The sequence below is a fragment of the Parasteatoda tepidariorum genome, chromosome 1 (genome assembly GCF_043381705.1).
Source record: "Parasteatoda tepidariorum isolate YZ-2023 chromosome 1, CAS_Ptep_4.0, whole genome shotgun sequence".
Classification (NCBI taxonomy): domain Eukaryota; kingdom Metazoa; phylum Arthropoda; class Arachnida; order Araneae; family Theridiidae; genus Parasteatoda; species Parasteatoda tepidariorum.
Genome location: NC_092204.1, coordinates 4,485,978 through 4,509,721, shown reverse-complemented (window position 1 = coordinate 4,509,721; position 23,744 = coordinate 4,485,978). Strand labels below are relative to the sequence as shown.

Here is a 23,744-nt window from a genome sequence, read left to right as displayed (position 1 = left end):
TTTTTCTAATGAGAGAACTTTGATTTATGATTAAAAAAACTTTATAAGTGTTTAATCAAAATTAAATTAATATTAAAACTATATTATAACAATATTTTAGAAGTTCTAACTACCTAAAACAATTTTTCATTATAATACATACCTTTGAATGCATAGTAACCATTTTGAAACAAATGCATTATTGAAATTTAAACACTAGATGAAATAGAGAATTTAATCCCTATTTTCGGCATATTAGGGTAATTTCTTTTTGAGGTAACTTTACATTTTCCACCAATAAAATATGTAGATTTTAATTCCATGCTTTTTCAATCAAAAGGTAGAATTTTAATTAACATTATTCTTTTGTGAAAAAAAATTCATGTTTATTAATTACTTTCTACAAATATGCAAGTCTATATTAAGACAGCATTAAATGTTTACTTTAATCTGTACTTTCAATCTCAAGAATCAAAAGATTTTTAAAAATGCATTTTCAAATGTGTTGGAATTTAACACACACCGAGAAAGAAAGTAATTTCTTTAACCAAAATTAATTAATGCAGCAATTTATTTAAAATAAATTTTAAAACTAAGAAAAGAAAATAATAAAATTATCAATAATTTAAAACACTGTTTTTTTAACTTTTTGGATCAATATATTTACATAAAAAAATCAGCTGATTTAAATCAAGGATTTTTTAAAAAAATCATTTGATTTAAATCATGATTTGAATCGTGATTTAAATCAAGCTGATTTAAATCAACAAACCCTGCTTTTTAACAACCATCAATACAAATGTTGTTACATGCTGTTTTTTAGGAAATACTGAAGGAAATATACCATAGACATATATTATTATCGTTAAAAAGGTTTTAAGAACTTCAAAAGATTTTTAATCATGTGCATAATATATGCAGGGTAAGCACAGGGNATCCTTGATTTAAAATGATGATAAAATCCATGATTTGAATCGTGATTTAAATCAAGCTGATTTAAATCAACAAACCCTGCTTTTTAACAACCATCAATACAAATGTTGTTACATGCTGTTTTTTAGGAAATACTGAAGGAAATATACCATAGACATCATATATTATTATCGTTAAAAAAGGTTTAAGAACTTCAAAAGATTTTTAATCATGTGCATAATATATGCAGGGTAAGCACAGGGATTTTTTTTTCATGATTTAAGTGGCACCCGTGAGTGTGTAGGAAGAAATTCGCCCCCCCCTTAAGTATTAGAGTAATTTTCCATTTCCTCTTAAGTAAATGTAAATAAAAAATTTAAAAAAAACTGTGTTTTTTCTCTTAGAATATCTAGACACTTTTAATAGGATTCCTACTGGTCAGGGAGAACAAGGATAACCTGGAATCGTCAGGGAATTTTATTTTAACTCCAAAAATCAGGGAATAGTCAGGGAAAGTTGGAATTTTTTACAAAAACCTGGAATATTCCTATATCATACCTGGAACATGACCAGTCTTAAAATTGTCAGTAACAGTAAACAGTTATTGAGATTCAAGTTAAATAATTCTTACATTTATTTCAATTATTTGTTATAAAAATTTCGCATTTTAATCAAACTTAAATGTTCTCATCCTTATTAATTTATATTTTTTTACACTGAAAATCTTATAATTCGCATTAACAAATTAAAGAATCAAAGTTTTTGATAAAAATATGGTCTGAATTTTTATTGAAATTTACCTGGTATACCTGTCAGAGAATAAGTCAGGGAATTTTTTTTTCGAAATTGAGTGGAAACCCTGTTTTAAAGATATAAAACGGAGTTTCGATTTCTTACAAAACATTTCATGGGGAAAAAAAAATTTCTATGCAATCATTTTGCCAATTGTTGTGCGGTGGTTCGATAAACTGAAAAATTATAGTGAAAGATCTTTATGCTTGTTTATCTTCTTATCAGTCAAGTAAAGAGAAGGCTATCTTTTTTTATCAACCTTAGGTATTAAGTGTCGTGGAATTTTTATCCTATACTGTTTTTCCTTCGCTTTGTTTCAAAATTTCGCCTCCATCTTTAACCCAATTTCGGCCAAAGGTGCACACCATTTCAATAAATATTTTTTGTTAACACTGTGACGAATATTTTTTAATAAATTTTATTTTTCTGCTGTTGTCAAGGGTTCTGAAGACATTTATAAAACATCAGTAATTCAATTAGAGTAAATACTTTCTGTTGAGAAATTTTTAAACTATTCAAGCCTCGTAACTTAAACGGTTATTGACAAATGAAATTTTTTGAAAAGGTATAATTATTCCTTTCGAGATTTATCGTATGTTTTTAGGATATATTAAAGTTGCAAGTCAGTAAATAAAAAATTAATAAATAAAATAAAACAAATTTCATAAAGAAACAAGCGTTCAACTAGGGGCCGTTCAAAAAGTACGTACATCCCGAAGGGGGGTGAGAGAGGATTTGCTATTTTGTACGGTTTTGTATGATGGGGAGGGGGGGAAGTATTATACAAAGTACGTACACAAAGTTGGGTGTTATTGTTTAAATAATTTAAATTAATTTATTATATTAAATAAATATTTAATTTTATTTAAAACAGAATTATTTTAATTTTTATGAAAAAGGGGGGTAGACTAATTAAATGTACGTACTCTAAGGGGGGGGGAGTAAGACCTTGTGTACGGTTATGTATGAAGGGGGGGAGGGGGTTAAAATTTCTGCATTTTTGTGTACGTACTTTTTGAACGGCCCCCTAGATGATTTGTTGATTTAATGAATGGTGCATATATGTACCATTTTATTTCTTAAATAAAATATAATTTTTCAGGCATGAAATTTTTTTTGTGTCTTATTGAATGTAATGCAAGAAAATTTCAATTAAAATAGCACCACATTTTATAAAATTTCTATGCTTGGCCTAAAATGGGTTAAATATTTTCACATTTTGAAAACGGTGTGTCTCATAGGATTTTTGTGTCACTAAATTAGGGATAACAAAAAAGTTAATAAATAAATGTATCAAAGTAAAAAAAAAAAAAAAAGTTATAGAAAAATAAACAATATATTTTTTTTCGTGGATTAAATCCTACTGATTTTTATTATTGACGTCCAGCCACTGTCGGTTTACTAAACAAGTACACTTCATTCAGCTCAATTATTACAAAAACAAATAATGAATCCGAGTTAATGAATGAATGAAGTTAATGAATGAAAGTTAATGAATCCTAAATTGGGTTCCGAGGAATAATACTAATGGTTCCGAAAGTTTTTTTTTCCTTAAAGAATAAGTAGTAATTAATCTAATTAATAATCGATTCGGTTGTTCAAATGAACTGACTCATGTAAAATATTAATAATGAAAAAAAATGTAACAAAATTAATATATATATTTTTTCAATAACAATATTATTGAAAATGTAGAGTTTCACCAGTCCATGGGCCGTATTACACGAAGCCAGTCTCTGTAACTAGACAGTCTCTTAACTCTGTAACTCCTTTGATGTATGACATCAATGCATCAGTTTCCACTAAATGCTGATACACGCTTTTCGGAAACGCTTTTGTCACAAAAGCTGCTTTCGGGATCTTGCTCATTTCCGAATCGTTTCTTTAAAATTGAGTTCCGCAACAAGGACAGACAAAATACTCAGCAAACAAAAAAAAAAGAAGTTTGCATGTTTTTTTCATTTGTAAATGACGCCGGAAGTGATTGCGAGCAAAACTTTATATTACATTTTAACTCTAACAATAATTCTCATTTTATTAACATAGATGGCATCACTAAAGTAGTTGATGCTTTCAACAAAATAGTATAAATTAAATGGTTCTTTTTGAAAATTCGTTTTATTTTCTGTCACTTCCTCAAATTCTTTCTATAAGGTTTTAATAACGATAGTACTTTTTAAAAAAAAAATCACAACTCTCTTCGAATTATCAATAACTCTGAGGGTACAGAAGTGGAGATTGATCGTTCTCTGGTTCAGGTCGAAATTACGAATGGGTGTATGAATGAGTTCGCCCTTTAAAACGGAATATGACGTGTGCGTGTGTGCCGAAGAAGAATTCTTGGCTGTAGATGGCTCCACTGAAAAACAAGAAATGCACACTCTGCCTTAAATCCGCTTGGTTTCACAAAGCTGGCTCGCTGGAATTCGAAACAACAACAACAAATCACATATTGATGCGGAAAGATTTTCAAGGCTAGATTTTTCGCTAATATGCACTAATCGATACGTGATTCATAAAGTGGCAACTTGAAATTTCCACCGGAAATACGTTTCAAATCAAGTAAACCCTTGTTGGAACTTACTGAGTCATAACAGGTATTTTCAAATAACATGTTACAGCTATTACGATACAAAATCATACCTGTTACAGATACCAGCATTCAAAATATCAGGTTAACGAAAATTTTATCAACTGTTCTTTATTTGAGCAATCCGGCGAAACATCTTTTTTTTCTTCCCCCAACAGATAGTTTTTTTTTTGTTGATATTTATAAGTATACTATTTTATAATAACTTTATGGGTGTTAGAAAATAAGACGAAGAGTTTTTTTCATATGAATTTTATTAATAATATCGAAGCAACTACTGTATATTCTTTTCTCTTTTATGGTTTTAGTGTTTGATTTCGGAGAATTCTTTTCTGCCTTGATTATTTGTTAGAAAATCAGCATTATGATCAGGAAACATTTTTGTTAGCATGTTTAGAAATAGTGAATAATAATAGAAACAATTTAATACAGTTTTACGTGAGAAAAGTGATGTAAAAAATTTGCTTACTAAATTTGAATCTGTTAAACAACCATTCAATAATTTAAAGAGCTTAAGGAATTGAGCAAAATTAATTTATAAATTTATTATTTTTAAAGTAAAAACAAGTTGAAGTTAGCACATCATATTTTGTATGCGTTAGGACATAACTAGCATTTTTTTCACTTTACAGAAAAAAGCAAAGCAAAAATTCAGCATTTATATTTAGACAAAACACGTTAAAATATTTTAAATAAATTATGTAATGCAGAGTTGCCACAGGCGACTTAAATGCAACTATTTTCGGCTATGGCAACTTTTTTTTGCCTGGAAAGGTTAAAAAAAGAAACTATTTCCAAGAAAAGGAGATTATTGGGAGACTTTTCTGTACACCTAGCGATGTTATTTTTAGCATAAATTGGGTTAGCAATAATTTTCAGGAAAAGGAGACTATTCGGAGACTTTTCTGTACACCTAGCATTGTATTTTTTTTAATTTTTTTTTTTAGTATAAATTGGGTTAGCAACAATTTTTAGGAAAAGAAGACTATTGGGAGACTTTTCTGTACTCCTAGCGATGTTTTTTTAACATAAATTTGGTTAGCAACAATTTTCAGAAAAAGCATAAATTGGCATAAAAAGCATTTTTAGCATAAATTGGGTTGAATACCTGCTGCCCGCCGGAGCTTCTGATGACACTGAATTTTTTTTCTTAAAAAATAAACAATTTTGAATGGCAAATTTGAGTCATCACTTATTAATTTGTTTAATTTGCACAGATTCCATTTAAGTCTTTTTCGTTTCTCGATCGGCTTTTCAATGGTTATTGCTGCGAAATTCCACAAAAAAAACAATTTTTAGTACGATATTACGATGCGTGAATTTAAAAGGGAACGTTTTTTAGAAAAAGTGTCTTTTTTTTTAATGAAAAAGTGAATGTTTTTTAATGAATTCTAGTAATCAAAAGTATTTATTTTTCTGCAAATATACTATATTGTTTTGATAAAAAAATTTAGTGCTAGAATACTAAACGTTTCTATAAAAATTATCATATTTGCAACCCACTGGACTAAAGGGATCATGGTATATCGCAATTAAGTCATTGATAAAATTTAAGTCATATTTTTGATGAATTTTCGTTCATATTTAAGGCAATTATTTTCATAGTTTTCGACAACTATTTTTTTGCTTTAGGCTACTAAAAAGAACTATTTTGTTCCTTTTTTTCTGTGGCAACCCTGGTAATGTAATACTACATGAAATAACTTCTAAATAAATTTCATGCAATTACATAAAGTGTAAATTTTATACACTAAATTCTTTATATTCTCTAGTCTGAACTTTCATTTTTTTATTCATGCTTCGTGGAGAATTTAGAATAGGATTTCCCTGAAATACGCTTCTTGGATTCAATTTCTCCAAACGCGTTCGATTGCTAATCAACAGTGACCGGTATTCTAATTCAACTGTAACGTTAGATCTCTATCGAAGTGAAAGAGTATCTTATTGTATTTACATTTCAAAATTGTTTTAATTTTTTTTTAAACGTTTCATTAAAAAAATTTAAATACTAGTAGCAAATAATACTAAAAATTTTTTAGGGGTCATTCACTAATTTACATTTGTAATGTGTATTTACTTTACATATCTTTTTAAATTCGGTGTATCTTTATAAATTCGGTGTGATATTAATCTTGTTAATGTTTTGTTGATTATGGTTTTATGAATTATTTTTATTTAAATCTAAAATAAATACACTCGTAAGGTTTTTTAAATAATAGTTAAATTAAATTATAATTTTGAATTAAATTTTACACATTTAAATAGTTATTATTGAATATAGATAATAGAATAGAATGATAAATAGAATGAGTCACTTAGTATTTGAATATCTTTATAATTGTGTATAAATTGTTTTTATGATGACTAATATAATCAAGAAACGAATTCTTTGTCAGAAACTAGTTATTTTATCATAATCATGTAAAGTCTTTGAAAATTATTTTGCATTTTGTTAATGTGTGTAATGCTTAAAAATATTTTTTGAGTACTTAAAAAGTACTTATCTTTTGTTGAGAAATTTGGCTACACACCCTGGTAGAACCCAAGGTCTTATGTTGCTCCATCACTGTGGATGGTGCTTAATTATTAATCCAGAGCCACTAAACTGTTATTATCAAAGTATTTGAAAAATCAAATTACAATGAAATTAAGAATTTTTTTTTAATAAAATGTTGCCATTATTTTTATTATTACAACGTTTTTATTAACTTCTTTTTGTATTTGTAATGAATGAAATCTTGCAATCTGAATTTCGACTTCTTTTTGACAAGCTAGAGTGCACAAATCTATAAATGAGGTATGTACCTGATGGCTAATGCAAGTTATAATTGTTTCTAAAATCGCTAAAATAAAATTTATTGCTATATTGTTAAAATTCTTATAATTCTCTGCATAGCTTGAGCATTTAAATTTTAATTAGACCGCTAGATGATAATACTGAGCAAACTACAGCAAGCAGCGGTATTATTGCTGAATTTTAATCCCTCAAATTTTATGGAAGCTTTGTGCTGGACCATTACCTGGCCACAACAAATACCATTTTCCTCGAAATACTATACTTCGTTAATCGAAATTTCGTCCATTTTACCGATTAGCTGCAGTACCCAAAGTTTTAACTGAATGATAGCGTAAGTTTAAGTTGTTTCCAGAATGTTGCAAGCAAAATTTATGTTCCTTAAATCGCCAACCAACCACTTTCTAGTAAATTTGCTGACGGAAAACTAAAGCACTAAAGTAACAATTAAAAAAAAAGAAGAAAAAATGATTTTCTTACAGTACTAATTATGTGTAAAATAGTATGAAAATGGTTATTCAATTTCAGTAACACCTTGCCGTAGTGTAAAGAAAATTTCGTCACTGGCATGCTTATTTGTCTCTATCACAATTTTTATGGAGGAAAAAAAAAGTTAATAAAGCAAATTTAAATGAAAAATTACAATACAAAGAATGTTCACAAATGTTATATAATGTGCTGTTTCATTCCTGAGATGAAAGACTTCCGCAAAAAAGCGGAAATCCGCTTTTTTCTACTAATTTTAAAAATTTCCGACCATGTTCCAAAATCGTAAATTTTTGGATTATTAGAGTCCAATTATTAGAGAAACCCCCCTCCCCCTATGACTTCCGAAACCCAAGCCTCCCAAACGATAGTCTTGGAACGAACTTTTTTTCCCCTACAGCAGTGTTTCCCAAACTTATGACTTTTGTGTACCATTTCTAAATTTTTCGTAACACTGTGTACCACTAATAAAAGAATGAATGTATTTTTTACTATAAAAAAAATAGCCAAAAGTTAAAAATCACAACTGGCTGTTGACACCTCTAATTATAAACTGTTAAAACCGCAAAAAATAGCCAGTAGAAAAATACGTAATCACAAATTTTCATGGTTAGATTTGTTTTTAAAATTTTTTTTTTGAAATTTTCGTTTGTTGCAAGATATTGCGCATAAGATCGTGTACCGTTTCTAAACTGTTCCCGTACCCCTGGGGGTACGCGTACCACACAGTTTGGGAAACACTGCCCTACAGTAAGTAGCAGGGTTCGTTGATTTAAATCAGCTTGATTTAAATCATGATTTATATCAACTGATTTTTTTAAATATATATATTGATTTTAAAAGTTAAAAAACTCTGTTTTAAATTATTGATACTTTTATTATTTTCTTTTCTTAGTTTTAAAATTTATTTTAAATTAATTGCTGCGTTAATTAATTTTTGTTAACGAAATTACTTTCTTTTTTGGTGTGTGTTAAATTCCAGCCCATTTGAAATTACATTAAAAATCTTTCGATTCTTGAGAATGAAAGTGCAGATTAAAGTACACATTTAATGCTGTCTTAATATAGACTTGCATAGGTGTAGAAAGTTATTAATATACATGAATTTCGAAGGAAAAAAATGCAAATAATCTTAATTAAAATTCTACCTTTTGATTGAAACAGCTTGGAATTAAAATCTACATTATATTTTATTGGTGGAAAATGTATATTTCTAAAGCTTGAGGTTATATTAAAAAGAATTATACCTTAATATGCCAAAAATAAAAAGAAAAAAAAAAGGTTAATGAATTGATATACTTTTTCCTGATATAGTGTCATTCTTCTCTTTCAAAGTCTATTTGACGCAATAAAGTTATTAACTGGTATTTTTTTCTCATAATATGTTTACAGTATCTTTGACATTATCAAATTTTCTATAAAGAAATTTCGTGAAAAAAAATTCCAATGAGTGCATAGGTTTTGTAAAAAAAAATTTTAGCTGATCTATTTTGACATAGAATTAAAAATGAATATTTTAATATAAAAATACATAGATTAAATATTTATTTTTTGATGAGTGACTACATTTATAAACACAATCTGTTACATTTATTTTGTCATATTAAAAATCAAGAGAAAAAAAAACACAATTTTAAATTAAAATTATGGTTTGCTAATTGAAACTTAAATTTAATAGTTAAAGAGTCTGTCCAAGCCAAATTTGCTACTGCTTAGAGTACCTTCACAAATTCAACTTTAGGAAAAAGTTCACAAAATACTTTTTAAAAAAATTTTATTTTTGTGTTTCTTAAGAAACGAAAAAGTCCATATTTTTGTGCTGATTTTTTAATATTATTTTTAATTTTCACAAATCATGTCTAAATTTTCTCAAAATAAATACCTCTCAGAAAAACCTAGACAGACCCCTTTCATTAAATTGTCTATTTCATCTAGTCTTCAAATTTCAATTATGCATTTGTTTCAGAATGGTTGCTATGTATTCAAAGCTATGTATTATAATGAAAAATTATATTAGTAAGTTAGAGCTTCTAAAATATTATATTGCTTTCATATTAATTTAATTTTGATTAAAAATTTATTAAGTATTTTTAATCATAAATTAAAGTTCTTACAATGTGTTTGAATAAAAATCAAAAAAATCACGAACCCTGGTAAGTAGCCTCCTGAGACAGAATGATCATCAGGAGAAAATGGGTTTGTAGCAGTTAAAAAACTCGCAACAGAAAAACCAAAACTGCATTCTTACACTTTTTATTGTATAGTGATCACCCTTATTTTCGAGCACTGCTCTTTGTCTATGACTAAAATAAATATTTTCTTCTTTTTGGTACATGTGAAAAAATTTAATTTTTAAAATCTTCATTTGATTTTATTATATTTTTCATTTTTCTTTTTATTTGAACTTATGTATAAATCATTATTTTCTGCTTGTTAATACTTCTGGTTAATTTTTGTTTTCTTTACAGGATCAATATGACAACCATCATACGCTAAGAGGAATTGAATTTTTAGAGAAATATAATTCATTTTTAAAGGAAAGGTGTGCAATAGAATCTGAATATGCTTATAAACTTAGGTTTGTTTATTTACTTTGACTTGTTAATCTTAATTTGTGTATTTTAACATAGTTTTTCACAATAACTATAAAATTCGGAGGTACTCATTCTAGTGTCATAAAATTGTAAATTTTTTATGTTTTTGAATTTTTTTTAAACACATTCTAAACAAATATGATAAAGGTTTATTTTAAAAAAGTTTAAAGAGTTTATAAACAATAAAAAATCAGTGTGCATAGGGTTTTTAAAAAGTGTTTAAAGATAGTTATGTTTTACTTGAATTTTTTAAAAGCCCTTAAAGGTGCTTTTTTTTTATTCGAGGTTTGTAAATAGTGCTTAATTTTCTATCTTTTAAAAGAGATTTTTTTGCAGTGTCGATTGTCATTCTAAATTACAAAAAATGCATGATTTTCACAATGCAATATTTGTCAGAAACTAGTTATTTTATCATGATTATGTTTAAGTTTTAGTATGTTTGTGAATTTTATTGATTTTATGTTAAGAACTTTAAACGATAGAAAAAAATAATTTTTATTACTGCACAGATACTAATTATGATTTTTTTTTTGTTGGAAAGTTATTAAAAATATTTTTCAAGTGATTAAAAAGTACTTAAAAGGTGCTTATTTATTGTTGAAAAACCTGGCTTCGTAGCTTGAAAAACTATAAAATTATTATTTCATGGGAAAAACTTAAAAATTTGAAATATAATTTTATCGATGGCAGCCTTTTTATTTTATTGCATGTAGTAGGAAAGACATGTGCAAAACTGCTATTTCATTTCATACAAAAATATTGTTCATACATAAAGACGAATTATTATTTCTTTTGTAAACTAAAGAATAATTTAATTTATTGGTAATTGACATAAAAACTGAATTTACTCCAGCCCTTGAAAGCTATTTTTTTTTCAATTGTTCTCCCCCCCCCCCAAATAAAATTGATTGACCTTAACCTAGTTTTTAGCAATAAAGCTATTCAAGCATGACTAATTTCTGACTGTTTTTTCAATAAATGCCATACAGAAAATAGTTATTTGTTGCAAATTGATTGATTGACACTGATATCGGGGGGAAAATACTGTGACTGCTTAAAGCTTGTCTGAGAAGTAAAATTGGTCGGCTTGCAATGCTGATCTTCCAGCCAATAGCAAAAAATTGCAGGACCTTAACCTACATGACATAGGCAGGAGGGGGTCCTGCTTATGGCAAAATATCTTCGAAATTTCTACGACAAACTTTCCTAGCACTAATATCTTGCTACAATGTACTTTTAACTTGTACTGTAGGGGGATCTTTAAAAATATGCTGGTTTTTATATAGTTGTTTTATTATGTCATTGATATATATGTTATTCTCATCATTGCATTTTTATCTTTTAGGAAACTGGTTAAAAATTACCAGCCGAAAAAGAAGGAGGAAGAAGATATTCAGTCAGTGAATTTCTTATTTGTTTTTCAATCAAAAATACTCTATAATGTACTGTCAGTACTTTCAGTCACGTTTATAGTTCTGGCAATTTATTATTTATAATCAGAGTTGGTACAGTTAAAATCACTTGATTTTTTTAAAAATAAAAATAATTTATTAATGCTTTCTTAGAGCTTCAATTTTATTTATGATTCTAATTTACATTGCAATTAAATATAAATTTTGTTGATATTTCTTTTTTTTTTTTTCATTACTTGGAAAAGTCAGAGAAAAAAATACTTTTTTTTTGTGTATGAATCCTGTGAACGTTATTCTTTTATGATAACTTTTTTTCAAAAAATGCTGTAATGTGTAAAAAGTTAAATTGATATTTTAATGTTTAAAATTGAACGATTTTCGTTTTTGTTTACATCTAGCTTTTCCTATTTCAAAAACATTTGTTTTTATAAGAGTTTTTATTATTAAGAGGGTTTTTATTAGACTTTATTTTTCACTTTTTCTTCTTGAAAACATTATTTTGTGAACCATATTCTCTTAAGGTTCTTTTCTGTGAACATTATTCTTTTATGGTCATATTTTTTTCAAAAATGCGTCTGTGTGCAAAAGTTAAATTGTTATTTTTAAATACAATTTTCGTTTTTGTTTCTATCTAGCTTTTCCTATTTCAAAAACATTTGTTTTTATAAAAAATTTACAATTAAGAGGGTTTCTATTCAACTTCATTTTTCACTCTTTCTTTTTGAAAATACAGTAGTTAGAAAACTGTTATGTTTAACTTAAAAAAATTTTCTTTCAAAAATTAAGATTGATTTTTATTTTTTCTGATTTACTTCTCTATGTATTCTTTTTCATGGATGTCAAATGTCAGCGGGGCTTTCACATTGTCTATTCAATGTTTTCTCAATTCATTGAGCCACAATCCATTTCCGCGTAGCGTCGGTCCAATAGCCTACGAAAGCGGCAACCATTTTACATGCTTGATGAAATACTTGTGGGTCCACATGTGCATATACCAAACTGGATTCAGTACAATTATTGCGCTCTCATGTGCAACTCTGCATTTTGCATGATATTCTCAATTTCAAGCTTCATTTTCCACCCTCTGAAATTGAACCGAAAAATCTCTTAATCATTTTTTAATGGTTAATTATAATCAAGAAAGAAGTTCTTCGTCAGAAACAAATTATTTTATCATGATCATGTAAAAGTCTTTGAAAATTATTTTGCATTTTGTTAATGTAGAGTGTTTAAAAAGTACTTTGTGCTGATTTTTTGTTGAAAGATATGGCTGTGCACCCTGTGTAGTAACAAATATTTAAATGAATTTTTTTAGATTCTCATCTGCTGTAGCCTTTGTAAAAATGTTGAATGAGCTGAATGACATGGCTGGACAACATGAAATCATAGCTGAAACATATTCTGGGCAAATAATGAAAGAAATTTCAGATTTATTTAAAGAGTTAAAGGATGAAAGAAAAAAGGTTTTATGTTATTGCAATAGTTATGAATTTATTTTGAGAACTTCTGTGCTAGAGTTTTGTAAATACAGTTGGACCTCTATTTAACGAAGTTGCTAAATCCCGATAATATGTTCGTTATGTGTGAAAAAGTTGTTCATGAAATACTTAAACAACACAAAACAGTTTTTAAATTCATAAACCATAGACATAATTAAAATAGCAGTTGATACACTTTTATCTTGTAAACTACTATCTTCTATTTATTTTATAAACATTAACCATAAAAGAAATCTGCATGGAAAGCAAGAATGGAGCAAAATATTATCCAGTGTTACACTATCATGCTACATATATTTTCAACTAAAAAAAAGCTAAATTTATGTATAAAATCATAGCTGCATTAATATAAAAGTAATTTTAAACATACATTACCACATGCGTTCTTAAGTTTAATTGTTAAAGATAAAATCAGTTAGTTTTGAGTTTTTCGTTTGAAATGCAAACGAAAAGGGAAAGGGATTTTGCTGCTTTCTCTAAAAGTTAAGTGGCTTAAAAAATCAATTTCCCCCTTAAAATCTGTTAACAAGTTTGAAATGTTCTGAAATATTTTGGAAAATATGGAAAGTGGATCTCAAAGAAAAGTTCGTTAAATAGAAAACTCACTTCGCTGTTTGGAAGTTATTTTACATAGAAATTTCCGAATTGTTCTTGGTTGCTCGGAAAAAAAAAAAAAATCTTAAAATAGAGAACTTTGCAAAATGGAAGCTCGTTAAATAGAAGTCCGACCGTATTTAGTTTTTATCTTATACACGTCATTACACAATTTAAAAGTATTTTTAAATGTTTGAAAGTTATGCCCACCATTTTCTGATTTAAATTCATTAAAACTAATACATAGCTGGCAACTTTACTGGATTTTGCCAGTTTCTCCTAGTGTACTGGTTTACTTAAAATTCTCCTGGTTTTTGTATATTCTAGAAAATTCCCTAAAATTGAGTAAGTTTTTTTAAAAAAAATCCTTATTGAAATAGAATGTTTGAACAGATTATTGCTTGCTTGCTTGAGTATTTAAATAAGTATTAATAATACATAATGAAACGAACCTCATTTATAGAAATCAGTTCAAATCTTTTTTGTACTAAAATGTTCAAATTATTTTTATTCAGAATTCTCTTTTTAAATTAAGAAAAATCTTTTACTTATCTTTGAATTAATTGCCTATTTTTATACAGAATTATGAGTAAACATAATACATAGTAACATTTCAAGTATGTTTAATGTATGTTCAAGTATGTTTAATGTCAATCATAACTGGAAACTTTTGCAGTTTTTCTGTTTTGATGCCTATAAAAATCCCTAAAATTCCCTATGTGTAACATATTTATTACATAATGCAGCAATTATCATGAAATTTACATTATTTTGTAAAATCTACTAGATTTTTTTTCCTATCTACGTTGGCAGTTGTGCTAATATCATAATTAGAGCTAACGTAAATAGTAATTATAAAAATAAAGGAAGTATTTGAAAGCAAAAAAAGAAACTTTTCGCATGACTTAGCTTGTGATGTGCACCTACCTTAAAGAGTGGCATTGGCTTGCCATTTACTTTTTCTAATAGCGTGAAAGTAACTACATAATGTGTGGAAATTGTGACAACCAGAAGGCAAAGGTTCAAATGCTAAATCTCGATAATAAATGTATGTAAATTCAGTCCTTACAGACACTTGCAATGAATTTATATTTTTAATGAGGAATATGAAGCAATGCAAAATGCATGATGAACATCAAAAATGTTATTGCATCATCAATCTACAAAAGTGTGTCGATGGTTGCAAAAGAATCACTGTGACAACAGAATTTAGCAATCAGATTAGAAGCTTGAGTGGCAATTCTATTTAAACCCACATTTGATTCGCATAAGATCGATGCACCCACTATGAAATAAGCTATTATGATTACACAGCTGCCAACTCTACTGGATTTTTCCAGTATCTCTTGGTCTACTGGTTTAATTGAAATTATCCTGTTTTTTGTACAGATTATTGCTTGCTATCTTACTTGACTATTTAAATCTAATACATAATGAAGCAAACCTCATTTATAAAAATCAGTTGAAAACTTTTTTTTGTTATATAAAATGTTCAGTTTATTTTTATTCAGAACTCTTTTTTTAAATTAATTAAAAAAATCGTTTAAGTATCTTTGTTCAATTATGTACCTTTTGATATTCAAAATTATGACTATACATAATACATAACATTTCAAGCATGTTTTATATAAATTATAACGGGAAAATATTGCAATTTTTCTATTTTGATGACTATAAAAATCCATAAAATTCGCTATGTGTAAAATATTTAGTACATTATGCACCAATTAACATGAATTTATATTATTTCATAAAATCTACTGGATTTTTTCTTATCCATGTTGGCAGTTATGTGATTATCAAATATTAAATTTAAATTATAATCTATGATGTTAAATGATGCGATATAGTATTGCTTTCTAAAATTCCTCTCCATGTTGACAAACTACACGTTCACCCAGACAGGTGTAAAAAAAGAAACCCTAAATGTAGATAAATGTAAAAAATGGTTAGTAACATTTGTAAATCAGCCCTTTTGACGTCTTCAATCGGTGGAACATTTCAAATTCACCCTTTATTAATTAGATATTTTTGTTTACTTTATGTTATGTTGTAAAATAGTATTTCCTAATATGGATTTTTTTTTCTTTGTAGCATTTGAACGATGGACAGAAATACCAAACCAATCTCCAAAATTCGAGATATTCTCTTGAAAAAGTAATAAAAAAATTCCTTAATGTTTTTTTTTTTTTTTTTAAAATATCTTTAGATGTAAATAAAAAATTATTTTTGGCTATAAAAATTATACCAAAGGATTAAGCAGGTTTTGAAGTCAAAATTCTTCTTCACATTTCACCTTGTATTAAAATCTGGTGAAAGCTTAAATAAAAAAGATTTTTTTCTATTTAGTTTGCCCCTACATATTTGTATTAATGAGGACTTCTTTTTTTATTACCCAATGATGAGAAGTTGGTGAAATCATTTTTTATAATTTTATTCCTTAAGCAATTGCATACCTGCCAAGTTTCCTGTTTTTTTTAATGAAGACTCCAGTATCTTACAACTATCTGCTGTTTACCTGTATATTCTTAAATGTCTCCGTATTTGTTGAAGAAATTTAATTAAAATAATTTTTTTTGGCGACTAAATATCCATTGATGTCAAAAATACTTCTCTTATTCCTCAACAGATGGTGCTATTGCCAGTACTGCAGTATGTTGAGTGTTAATAGTGTAAGCCGTGATGACTCAGGGGATAGAGCGTTCACTTTCCAATGCGGTGAACCAGGTTCGAATCCCAGCAATGGCAGGTCAATACAAATTCTGCATCTAGCTTGCACCTACCACACTGTTGATGTGAAATATCCTCAGTGGTAGACGAATCATGGGTTAGAATCCCCTTGCTGTAAGGCTAACCGTGGGAGATTTTCCTCTTCATGCAGGTTAGATCCATCANGACAGAAATACCAAACCAATCTCCAAAATTCGAGATATTCTCTTGAAAAAGTAATAAAAAAATTCCTTTATGTTTTTTTTTTTTTTTAAATGTCTTTAGATGTAAATAAAATTTTTTTTTTGGCTATAAAAATTATACCAAAGGATTAAGCAGGTTTTGAAGTCAAAATTCTTCTTCACATTCCAGCCTGTATTAAAACCTGGTAAAAGCTTAAATAAAAAAGATTTTTTCTATTTAGTTTGCCCCTACATATTTGTATTAATTAGGACTTCTTTTTTTATTACCCAATGATGAGAAGTTGGTGAAATCATTTTTTATAATTTTATTCCTTAAGCAATTGCATACCTGCCAAATCTCCTGTTTTTTTTTAATGAAGACTCCAGTATTTTACAACTATCTGCTGTTTACCTGTATATTCTCAAATATCTCCGTATTTGTTGAAGAAATTTAATTAAAAAAATTTTTTTTGGCGATTAAATATCCATTGATGTCAAAAATACTTCTCTTATTCCTCAACAGATGGTGCTATTGCCAGTACTGCAGTATGTTGAGTGTTAATAGTGTAAGCCGTGATGACTCAGGGGATAGAGCGTTCACTTTCCAATTCGGTGAACCAGGTTCGAATCCCAGCAATGGAAGGTCAATACAAATTCTGCATCTAGCTTGCACCTACCACACTGTTGATGTGAAATATCCTCAGTGGTAGACAAATCATGGGTTAGAATCCCCTTGCTGTAAGGCTAACCGTGGGAGATTTTCCTCTTCATGCAGGTTAGATCCATCAAAAAAGTCCTCCCTGAAGTTACATTTCTCCCTCTTCTTGATCCAGGAGTTCCCTTGTCCTCTGGATTGGGTTCAAAATTATAAGACTATGCAGTTGAACATTAGTAGTTGTAAACCCAAAAAATTGGGTTGACTGTGCAACTATTTTATTCTCAACTTAAACTATTACATTTATAAAATAAAATAGTTTAAGTAATTATAAATAAGGGCTTAAAAAATCTTCTTTAGATCAAGATTCATGTACATATTTATTAACGTTAGTGCTTATATTATTTTCAGGGTATCTGCGCACCTGGAAAGTCATGGAAAATCATGAATTTCACTATTAAAGGAAATTTGTTATGAAATGTCGTGTAGCTATTTAAAAAAAAATAATCATGGATTTAGATTGCCGAAAAATCTCCTCCCCCCCAATTTTATTTTGTTCCGAATATCTGAATTCATAACAAAATCACCACTCACAGTTATATTTTATTAGAATATAAAATGTTTTTATCATGTTTTTTAAAAATTTTGGTATTCTTTCAAAAATGAAAGAAAAATAATTTCTGGAGCAAATTATCTTTTAAACTGCTGTGATTTAAGAATTTGTATTATTTTATTATTTTAAAATTCTAGATGGAGCAAACCAGTTATTGGCGAATTTTTTTCTATACCGAAATGAGAAATGAAAAATCAGGAGTATTTCTTTCCTTTTCGATGAACAAAAAAAGTATCTTTAGAATAAAATTCTGCAGAAAAATTTATTTGCTTTTGTATTTTTTTCAGCTATTTTATTGTTTCTGCTCTTTCTTTATGACATTGTTTTTTAAATTTAAAATCTGTAAATATGAAGATGCATAGTATATCTGTTTTGGTTATACCTATCATTTAAATGAATGTAATTATAATGCTTTTTTAAATTGATCGTTGCGTTTTTGTCGGAGAAAGTAGTAACTTCGTTAAGTCATGAAAAATTCTTGGAATTAGTCATTGAAAATCTTGAATTTGAAAATCTGAAATGTAGTAGATACTCTGTATTTTCAATTTTGAATTTCTGTTTTTGACTTGCATCTTTTTGACTTATGGGCATAATGTTTGAAAATTTAACTTGTATATTAAAATCTTGATTATTTTATTTCTCCAATGTTTGCAGTTGTCAGGGCTCATATATAGAAGAATAATGTGTACAAAGAAAGTATGCAATATATTCTACGGACATTATACACATTTTATGATTATATCTGCAGTCAAATGCTTTGATATTTAATTTATTTTATAATTCAGATATCTGCGAGTGCTGGATTTTATATTTGCTCTTTTCTATGATTAATGCAGAGTTGATGCGTAGATTGGTAGGTTCTGTCAGTTCAGCTAGTTTATCTTCAAGTTAGGCAAGTTAGTAAAGTATATCATCACTTAAGTGATGATATATTTGATAGGTTTTTGTCTAGATATTTCAATATTTGCCCTTGAATGTCTCTCAATGATAGACCAGTATCATTTTCTATGTAGGACCTTTATAGACTTAAAATTTTGGGTAAACATTGGATTATTTAGATTTTTCAATATTGGTCCTAGAATAACTCAATAATGGATCAATGTAATTTTCTACATAGATCTTTTTTAGACTTATAATGTTGTGAAACATTGGGATGTCTAGATTTTTCAATATTGGTCCTAGATAGAAATGAATCTTGTTCCAATATCCAACCAATATTAAAAAATGTAGACATCACAATATAGGTCCCTCAGTGCATGTTCTGATGGGACCCATATTAGCGAATTTTGAGCCTAACTGGGACCAATGTAAAATTGTTACTAGGGTTCTAGCTAGTACAGTCTGAATGTTATTGGGAAAACATTGTAGCCAGAGATTTATTTAAAAAAAATTTTTTTTTTGGCCATTGGCTCGCTCTTTTATACGCCTGAGCAAGATGCCGGGTATTTTTATTTTCCTAAAGTGAGGTCTTCCAACAGGGCCTTAATATTATGAGCATCAGAATGCCCAAAAATGACTAGTTTCTCTTTTAATTCAGTGAATGGTAATTTTGCTGAAACATTAAAAATTACATCACCAACAGAGGAAAGTATTTCAGAATTTAAAATATTTACTAGATAATTATATTTGGTAAGTTTGTCATTAATTTTGTTCATGGTGAATGCAGCATCTAGCTGTGTAAAAAATAGCGTATTACTATGCTTAGAAATAATAGGTATTTCACCATGTGATGCAGCCATATTAATAATAATACTAAATTTGCTTAATTAAAATAAATAAAGACATTAATCACAGTGTTAAAATGAAATTAAATTACGGAAAATATATAAATCAGGCAACAATAAAATCAGTATCAGAGATTAAAAGTTGAAACATGTGGAGTATTTTCATACCCGAATACATTGTTATCGCAGCAACAGAGTAGATATTTTTAAATTTTTTTCTATTTAAGACAAAGAGCGGCAAAATGTAAAAATGTTCTCAAACATTTCCAAAAGTGCTTTTTGGAGAATTTCAATTAATAGTTCTTGAAAGATAGCACTCGTATAAAAGAATATAATACCAATAAAATATCGGGGATCTGTCGAGGGCAAATTTACTACCATTTAGCGGCACCTTCACAAATTCAACTTTTGAAAAAACGGTAGTTTCACGAAATACTTTATAAAAAGCAAGCTCTAAGATTATCCCCCTCTTAAAATTTTGTTTTTGTATCCCCATAAAAAACTATAAATCCCATAGTTTTTTTAAAATGTAACAACGAGGTTCTCGCTTTATAAACTATACAGGAAGTCAAAATTGGAACATCATTCTAAACATTCGAACATTATCCTTAACATCATTCTAAATTTATTCTGACAGACTTTATTTTTTATGAATTTTTTTTTTCTTTATGAAACTTTTTTCTGTATGACCTAGTTGAAAATAATGAAAGTTCTCATAATGAAAATAATTTTTAGTTCTAGTTCTTCTAAATGCAAGTTTAAATTTAACAATGGCTTTTAAAATTTGGATACAATTTTAAGCTCAGAATTTTACAATAGCAAATTTATTTTCTAATATATGGGGAAAAATATATAGAAATTTACCCGTCATAAATGATTTTTATTTGTAGTGACAATTTTTGAAAACAATTTCTTATTTTACCATATTTTGGTGTTAATGTAACTTTTCATTTTCACAAATTATGTCTAAATTTTCACAAAATAAGTACATCTCAAAGAAACCTAGACAGACCCCTGAATATACAATTTATTATACACATTTAAGTAATCAGTGGTACTACATCGAGATATTTATGCATTTATTTAGGTAACATTTTTCATAAAAATAGCAAATTAATTCCTAAATGTGGGTTGGGGACCAGTAATTGTCAAGAGTGATTGTTCTATCTAGTTCATGGATGAAAAATTTCTCTTTAGCCTCTCTCTCCTCCTGCTTATCTGTAGATGGCACCATATAATTATTAAGAAGTCTTCTGTACAGAGTTTAGGACAGATTGGATTAATCCACAGTTTGAACCCCTTTGCCCGTCTTAAACAGTCCAAAACCCTTTTATGTGAATATTGTGAAAAATAAAAGGTTAATTCTTGAACCCGAAACAAAATGAAGAAAAGTTTTTGTTTTATTAAAAAAGTTTACTAATATTTTTAATATTGCATTATTTGTCCTGATGCAAAAACACAATTTATCAGTATTAAAAGTATATTTATTTATATTTAAAGGTATTCAATTTTGTTGTTCAATGAATTGTGGAGTTTCGAAACTTATATTTTCCTATTATATTATTTTATTTTTCTTTAATAAGTTGAAGCAAATTGTATAAAAAAAGTATCAAATATTTATTAATATATGTAATTATGTGTACAATGGTTACACCTTTCAAAATTTTTACCTTTTACCAAAGTTCAAGGTTTTGGACACTTTAAGACAGTTTAAGACAATAAAACCCTCGTGTCCAGTACAAAACCAATTTAGGATGTCTGAAACCCCTACTGTATGTTGATTATATTTTCTATTTTAAGACTGGAAAGTGCTAAAACATTTTTATACAGTTAGTGACTTATTTTTTTTTCTCTTCTTATTTTTTTTTGTAACATTATTTTTGCTTACATTTTATTAATATCACGAGTATTTTGCAGAATAAAAAGGCGTACGAGAAGTCATTTAAAGAAGCCGAAAAAGCAAATGAAACCTTTGTGAAAATTGATGCAGACATTAATCTTTCGAGAGCTGATGTGGAAAAGGTAAATAATAATTTTTTCTTTTCTGAAATGCTTGTTATATTTTTTTAAATCTTTACCAGCATTATTGTTTACTCATACCAATTTTATGATGCCCTTAAAGATACGGTCCTGCCCAAATTGTTAGACACTCTATAAGATTCTATGTAAAATTAATTATCAATTGATACTATACAGCTTTATTGTTTTTACAGACTGAAACCGGTTTGCACTTGTTTACGTTCGTGTATCAATGGGTTAACATTGTAATGCAATACATTAATAATTAATATAAATAGGAAGTATATAAAAATATCCCTTGAATAAAACCCCATTACTTGTATGTTTAAATATAAAAGTATTGCATACAAACTCGTACAAAACATGTCATTATTAAAACACTACAGTGCGTCTAATCATTTGGTCTAGTTATAATGATATCCCAATATAATACCTGATATAACAAGTATTCTATATTTTATATCATATATCGTCAAATTTATCCAATCGTTGAATTTATATTATATGTTGTCTAGTTTTACCAATTGATACCCAAACGTTTTCCGCAAACTGGTTTCAGTCGCGTGAAAACAATAAAGCTGTATAGTATCACCTGATGATTAAGCTTTTACATAAAATCTTATACTGTGTTTGATAATTTGGCCACAGACTGTTATTGTCATTAATTAATGACATGAAAGTGGGAATATTTTAAACAATTGAGTATGTGTTGGTAAATATGAGATGAACAGCTTTGTGTATAGTAAGAGAAAGACACTTTTTTTTCCTATATAAAACTGCCTTATTTAATGCTGTTGCAAAAAAAATAAAGACCTATTCTGTACTTACTACCAACCATAATATATTTATCAAACATTTAATTTAAAAAATGTTTTTTTTCCCATAACACTCTAATGCTATACAAAGTAACGTAAATTTAGTTGTGTAACTCCATAGTTTTATTTCCTAATTGCTAACTTTTCCATTGCAATTGGTTATAGAAAAATATTTGAATATGCATGTTTTGCTGTTGATCTGCTGTTTTTTAACAAAGACTCCTGTGTTTTATGAGTGTCTCCTGTTTACCTGTATATTCTCAAATTTCTCCGTATTTGTTGAAGAAATTAAAAAAATTATTTTCCGATCAAATATCTGCTGATGGCGAAAATACAACTCTTATATAGTGCTATTGCAGACAGATTCAACAGATAGTGCTATTGCCAGTACTGCAGTATGTTGAGTGTTAGTAGTTAAAGTAATTATAAATAATGGTTTAAGAAAATCTTCTTTAGATTAAGATTTATGTACATATTTTTTACTTCACACTAAATATAAGTACATAAATTATTTCTAATTTTGAATTTCTCTTTTTGATTACATGTTATGCTATTACTCATGTTTTATTACTTGTTGCCTAAAAAATGTCAATTGTAAAATCTCCGTTATTTCTCCAATGTTGGCAGGTATGGATATGTTATTATTAATGCTGCTAATCAGGTATTAATGTGTTAGTATTTAAACTCAATTTAGCCATTATAACAAGCTTTAATGAAGCTGTACATTTAAGTTTTAAAACTGAATTAATTAATGTTTTTATAAATAAAATCTCTCACTCTCTCTCTTGTTTCCTATTCAATTTGTTCCTAGTATATACTATATTTATTTCACATCTTGTAACAATGTTTTGCAGGCTCGTACTCATGCTCAAATAAAGAATAGAATTTGTGAAGATTGCAAAACTGAGTATGCCAACCAATTACAAAAGACGAATGAGCTTCAGAGGGTTCACTTCACTGACCTGATGCCAAATATATTTCAAGTAATTTGTTTTCTCTATAATACATACTTTTTTCAAGTGTTTGAATTGTTTATTAATAGTCAAAGAACAAACTTTATGGAAATTGGTTTCAGTCAGTAATTTTAAAGTTTACATGTTTTTATTTTATTACTGTTGTTGAACAGCTGGGATTCGAACCTGGTTCATCTCATTGGAGGGCTCTTTCCCCTGAGCCATCAAGTTTGACATGATGTAGCCCCCCGTGGTAGAATTACAGCAACATTGTCACAGACTGTTACAGAGTTTTTGCTAGAAAGATTTTTAATTTGGGAAGGGAAAAATTTCGATTTTCCTTTCTGCATAATTTTTCGAAAAATGTTTTTTTCTTTTCTGCAGGATTTTTTTTCAAGGATGCCTTTCTTGCGCATCAGAGA

The 23,744-nt window shown here is 28.0% G+C and overlaps 1 protein-coding gene across 1 annotated transcript in view; it reads left to right on the top strand.

The window, feature by feature from the left end:
• LOC107457187 (formin-binding protein 1) overlaps nucleotides 1–23,352 on the top strand; it is a gene marked incomplete at its 3' end in the record, with an annotated part of 45,255 nt that extends 21,903 nt beyond the window's left edge. Inside the window, 6 exon segments of the mRNA XM_043051408.2 lie at nucleotides 10,022–10,131; nucleotides 11,493–11,543; nucleotides 12,875–13,022; nucleotides 15,747–15,809; nucleotides 21,453–21,557; nucleotides 23,224–23,352. Of these exon segments, the coding sequence (XP_042907342.2) occupies nucleotides 10,022–10,131; nucleotides 11,493–11,543; nucleotides 12,875–13,022; nucleotides 15,747–15,809; nucleotides 21,453–21,557; nucleotides 23,224–23,352 (606 nt within the window).
• Nucleotides 23,353–23,744: the final 392 nt, after the last annotated feature.